General features: G+C 38.2%; 1 protein-coding gene across 1 annotated transcript in view; it reads right to left on the reverse strand.

Annotated features, from left to right (window-relative positions):
* CNTN5 (contactin 5) overlaps nucleotides 1–6,000 on the reverse strand; it is a 1,454,884-nt gene that overhangs the window by 522,473 nt on the left and 926,411 nt on the right. Inside the window, exons 5-6 of the mRNA XM_055091393.1 lie at nucleotides 571–694; nucleotides 267–442 (exon numbers count right to left, since the gene is read on the reverse strand). Coding sequence (XP_054947368.1) covers nucleotides 267–442; nucleotides 571–694 — 300 coding nt within the window. The remainder of the gene's footprint in view (nucleotides 1–266; nucleotides 443–570; nucleotides 695–6,000) is intronic.

The following is a 6,000-nucleotide window of genomic DNA, read 5'->3' on the forward strand; positions in this document are numbered from 1 at the left end:
CTTTTATGAACAGAATTTTTAACCTCCCCAGACTACTATTTATGTGAAGAGGGCAAACATTTCAGGGAATTTGAAAATATCTCAGGAAGAAACACATGGTTTTCATACTTCTAATCATTACCAGTTTATACCATGATTTTAAAAGTTGAAGTCATAAGCTATTGCTTCACTAAACCTTAAAGTTTTATATATATATGTATATGTATATATATACACACACACACACTATATATATGTATATGTGGAAAGAGCAATACTTTACTCACAGGCAAACTGAAGTACAGCTTCCCTACTAAGAATACTTCCAAACGTGTTGGCTGCCAAACACTGATAATGGCCAGAATCCTTTACTTCACTTGGATTGCTTATAATGAAGGCCCCATCTATCAAACTGTAGCGATAATCACTTTCCAAATCTATTTCTGTTCCATTTCGAAGCCATCTTAGGAAAAATCAGAAGACAAATACATAAAAATTACTTGAGACATTATAATACTCCCTGGGAGTGTCAGAATCTCACTGAAAGGAATTTTTAAGACTTAAGAAAAATGATTAACAGTGAATTTCTACCTGTAATTGGGAACTGGGTTGCCACGAGCTTCACAATTCAGTGCTAGTTTCTTTTCATCAGAATCAGTCGGGAAAATTATATCATCTGGTTCTTGCACAAACACTGGCCCATATTCCACACTTTCTGTAAGGACCAGAAGTAAACACTTATAATTTCTCTAAGTATCAAGACATTTTTTCTCCACTATGTTCCTACTCAAAATTCTTGCACTTTCCTCATAATAAACAAGCATATTACCAAAGAAAGATATAACTAGCAAATTACATTGTTTTAGAAAATTGCGGAGACCTAAATGGATTTTTTCTGTCATTGACCAAGACTGCTTTTAAAAATATGATATATGAAATGAAAAAACACATCTCAAACATAGATGTTGTACATTTTAAAATATATATCTTTGAATTCACCAAAAGTGGAGCTAAGGAGAATAATATTAAACAAAAACATTATTTAAAAAAACCCAAAAGTTTGTAAAAGTCTTAGAATGTTAAAAATAATATGTGATAAAGGAAAATCATGAACTAATATAGTGTTACTACTTGGGTACTGCAGACATGGAAATGTTGGTCCTCATGCATTTTTCACATATTCCTTTCTTCACTCATTCAATCAAGACTTTTAGTGCTTAATGATGCTGGATTGTAAGGGGAAAATGATGTAATGCAAGTACACACATTCTCATGGAATAAATGAGACATGTCCTCAAAATAAGTCAAATAATTGAATAAAGATGACAAAACTGTATACAATTAAATGTTTACCAGCTGGTAGATAAAGTAAATAAGGAAATCAGAAGAGAAGAGGCATAAAAAGGAAGACAGCTTTTTCCTTAGCTACAACCAAAATAATTTACATGAAAATAACTAAAATGTATTATTCTATACCAAATTATATTGCTGTTACTTAAAGTTTTATTTTAAAAGAGGAAAATAAGTGATTTGATAAATAAATAAAGCGGAAATTATTGTCAAAATATTATACTGCATGTTGTTGCATCGTAATGAATTTTTAAAAATTCAGAAAAGCACATGAAACCTTGTCAAAATCTCAGTTAGAATTAAACTGCACAATCAAGTCATGAAAAAAGAATTTCTTCTGGTCTTTACTCATTAAAATATAATTATTTACATTAATATTATAAATATCTATAATGCATAAGATTAACTTTTAATAAATATATCTTATATTTTTATATATATTTTAAAATTCTTGAGCTTTAGAGTCAGACACTTGGGTTTAAATCCTAGTACCATCATTTTCTAGCCTTGAGCCAACTACTTTTATCCTTTGCTGCTTCATTTATTAATTGTGGATAATAATGTCTCCTTACAATATTATGATGAATATCAATCAACATTTGTAAATACTTAGTATGTCACAAGTACTCAGTAAATTATAATTAATAAGAATAATAACTAAAGTTTACTTGTGTTATAATTACTATATGTCAGACATTATACTGAATAATTTATATACAATATATCATGTAACACTCATAACAACAATGTGACTAGAATTAATTTCCTCATTTTATTTTTATTTCTTTTATAAAGCAGTGATTTTTAATTTTTCTTTTTAACAGTAGGACTTTTTATATTTTAATTAATTTTTATTGCAATATTGTTGATTTACAATGTTATGTTAGTTTCAGGTGTACAGCAGAGTGAGTCAGCTATACATATACATATATCCACTTTTTTTTAGATTTTTTTTTCCCATATAAGCCATTACAGAGTATTGAGTAGAATTCCCTGTGCTATATGGTAGGTTTTTCTTAGTTATCTATTTAATTTCCCCATTTTGTAGAAGACAAAACTGAGGCTAAAATCAATTAAGTAAATTTGTATAGTAAATAAATGATAACTTTGGGACACAAATCCAGGGTTTGGAATGCAGAACCTGATTACCACTATCACTACTACTACTATTACTATTATTTATAATAATTATTATTATTATTATAAATTTAAACAACATTTACAAACACTTTCATATATTATTATTTAATTGTCTGAGCTGAGTTTTATAATTATTTGTAATTCAAAGATGAAAACGCTGAGGTTCTGAGAGGAGACTTCCACAAAATTAGCCACATAGTAAATAGTTGATTTTAACTAAGTTTCTATGGTTCCAAATCTTATATTCTGAAAATTGTCAAAACAGGGCAAGAGAAATGAAGGCTTCCCAGACTGGGAAAAGCAGAGAGTTAAGATCTGCTAAAACACAGACTGGAAAATAAGGGACTAGTCTGAAAAACATGTATTCTGACTGCCTGTACTCTGTTAGATATCTTTGTTCATTGTCACTTCGAAAGCATCTTAGTGACTCAGTGAGCCCTCTTCCTCTCTCTCTCTCTCTCTCTCTCTTTCTCTCTCTCTCTCTCTCTCTTCTTACTCTTTCTCTTGGTTTTCTCTTAGAAATAAAGTTCATTGTAAGGGGTGGAAGAGCCTGGGTCTATGTAGAGCTTTCCAGTCCCCAGCAAAGAGTAATCAAAGATGATTCTATCTCTTAAGGGATTCGTTTTTAAAATTCCATACCAACAAGGTATTATTATAGACAAACTCAGACAGACTATTTGATACATACACCTGTAGTAGTAGACTCCATCTATTGATAAAAATGATGCATTGCAGGAGACCTTAAGATGGCAGAGGAGTAAGACGTGGAGATCACCTTCCTCCCTACAAGTACATCAAAAATACATCTACATGTGGAACAACTACTACAGAACACCTACTGAATGCTGGCAAAAGACCTCAGACTTCCCAAAAGGCAAGAAAATCCCCACGTACCTGGGTAGGGCAAAAGAAAAAAGGAAAAATAGAGACAAAAGAAAAGGGGTGGGACCTGCACCTTGAGGAGGGAGCTGTGAAGGAGGAAAAGTTTCCACACACTAGGAAGCCCCTTCACTGGCAGAGACAGGGGGTGGGTGTGGGGGAAGCTTCAGAGCCATGGAGGAGAGTGCAGCAACAGGGGTGCAGAGGGCAAAGCAGACAGATTCCTACACAGAGAATAGGTGCCGACCAGCACTCACCAGTGGGTGCGGGGGAAGCTTCAGAGCCATGGAGGAGAGTGCAGCAACAGGGGTGCAGAGGGCAAAGCAGACAGATTCCTACACAGAGAATAGGTGCCGACCAGCACTCACCAGCCTGAGAGGCTTGTCTGCTCACCCACCAGGGTGAGTGGGGGCTGGGAGCTGAGGCTCGGGCTTCGGAGGTCAGATCCCAGGGAGAGGACTGGGGTTGGCTGCGGGAACACAGCCTGAAGGGAGCTAGTGCTCCACAGCTAGCCAGGAGCGAGTCCTGGAAAAACTCTGGACCTGCCTAAGAGGCAAGAGCCCATTGTTTCAGGGTGAGCAAGGAGAGGGGATTCCTTCCCTGTCTGACCACAGAAGGCAGGGGACCACCTAAATGAGCTCCAGAGACAGGAGTGAGCCACGGCTATCAACTCAGACAACAGAGAAGGGCATGAAACACTAATGCTGCTGCTGAAGCCACCAAGAATCCTGGGTGCAAGCACAGGTAACTATCTACAACCCCCCAGGAGCCTGTGCAGCCCGCCATTGCCAGGGTCCTGTGATCCAGGGACAACTTCCCTGGGAGAACACATGGCATGCCTCAGGCTGTTGCAATGTCACGACGGCCTCTGCTGCCGCAGTCTCGCCCTACATTCCAATTTTAACTACTGTACGCCTCCCTCCCCATGTCCTGAATTAGCAACAGCACCCTAATCAGCCTCTGCTTTAACCGTGTCCTGTCTGAGCAGGAACAGAAGCCTGGGGGCAAGCTACATGCAGAGGTGGGGCCAAAACCAAATCTGAACCCCAGGGGCTGTGTGAACATGGAAGAGAAAGGGAAATTTCTCCATGTAGCCTCAAAAGCAGCAGATTAAATCCCCACAATCAATTTGATATACCTTGCATCTGTGGAATACCTGAATAGACAACAAATCAACCCAAAATTGAGGCGGTGGACTTTGGGAGCAAATGTAGACTTGGGGTTTGCTGTCTGTGACTGACTTGTTTCTCATTTTATGTTTATCTTAGCATAGATTTCAGTGCTTGTTATCACTGGTGGATTTGTGCTTTGGTTTTTTTTGTTTGTTTGTTTTGTTTTTTGTAGTACGTGGGCCTCTCACTGTCGTGGCCTCTCCCATTGCGGAGCACAGGCTCCGGACGCGCAGGCTTAGCGGCCATGGCTCACGGGCCCAGCCACTCTGCAGCATGTGGGATCTTCCCGGACCGGAGCATGAACTCGTGTCCCCTGCATCGGCAGGCGGACTCTCAACCACTGTGCCACCAGGGAAGCCCTGTGCTTTGGTTTGGTTGCTCTCTTCTTTTTTTCTTATTACTTTTCTATTTTTTTATTTTAATAATTTTCTTTATTTTTAAATTTTAATTATTTTATTTTATTTATCTTTCATTTTTTCTCACTTTTCTTCTGAGCCGTGTATCTGATAGGGTCTTGGTGCTCTGGCATGGTGTCAAGCCTGACCTCTGAGGTGGTAGAGCTGACTTCAGAACGTTGGACCACCAGAGACCTCCCAGCCGCACATAATATAAATTAGTGAGAGCTCCCCATAGACCTCTGTCTCAACACTAAGACCCAGCTCCACCCAAAGGCCAGCAAGCTCCAGTGCTGGATGCCCCATGCCAAACAACTAGCAAGACAGGAACACAACCCCACCCATTAGAATAAAGACTGCCTAAAGTCATACTGAGTTCACAGACAACCCAAAACACACCCCCAAATGCAGTCCTGCTCACCAGAAAGACAAGATCCAGGTCCACCTACCAGAACACAGGCACCAGTCCTCTCCATGAGGAAGCCTACACAAACCACTGAACCAACCTTATACACTGGGGCAGACACCAAAAACAATGGGACTAAGAACCTGCAGCCTGTGAAAAGGAGACCACAAACACAGAAAGTTAAGCAAAATGAGAAGATAGAGAAACACACAGCAGATCAAGGAGCAAGGTAAAAACCCACCAGACCAAACAAACGAAGAGGAAATAGGGAGTCTACTTGAAAAAGAATTCAGAGTAATGATAGAAAAGATGATCCAAAATCTTGGAAATAGAATGGAGAACATACAAGAAATGTTTAACAAGGACATAGAAGAACTAAAGAGCAAAGAAACAATGATGGACAACACAATGAATGAAATTAAAAATTCTCTAGAAGGAATCAATAGCAGAATAACTGAGGCAGAAGAATGGATAAGTGACCTGGAAGATAAGGAAATAACTACCACAGAGCAGAATAAAAAAAAAAAGAATGAGAAGAATTGAGGACAGTCTCAAAGACTTCTGGGACAACATTACATGCACCAACATTCGAATTATAGGGGTCCCAGAAAAGAAGAGAAAAAGAAACGGTTTGAAAAAATATTTGAAGAGATTATAGTTAAAAACTTCCCTAACATGG

The sequence above is a fragment of the Physeter macrocephalus genome, chromosome 16 (genome assembly GCF_002837175.3).
Source record: "Physeter macrocephalus isolate SW-GA chromosome 16, ASM283717v5, whole genome shotgun sequence".
Lineage (NCBI taxonomy): Eukaryota > Metazoa > Chordata > Mammalia > Artiodactyla > Physeteridae > Physeter > Physeter macrocephalus.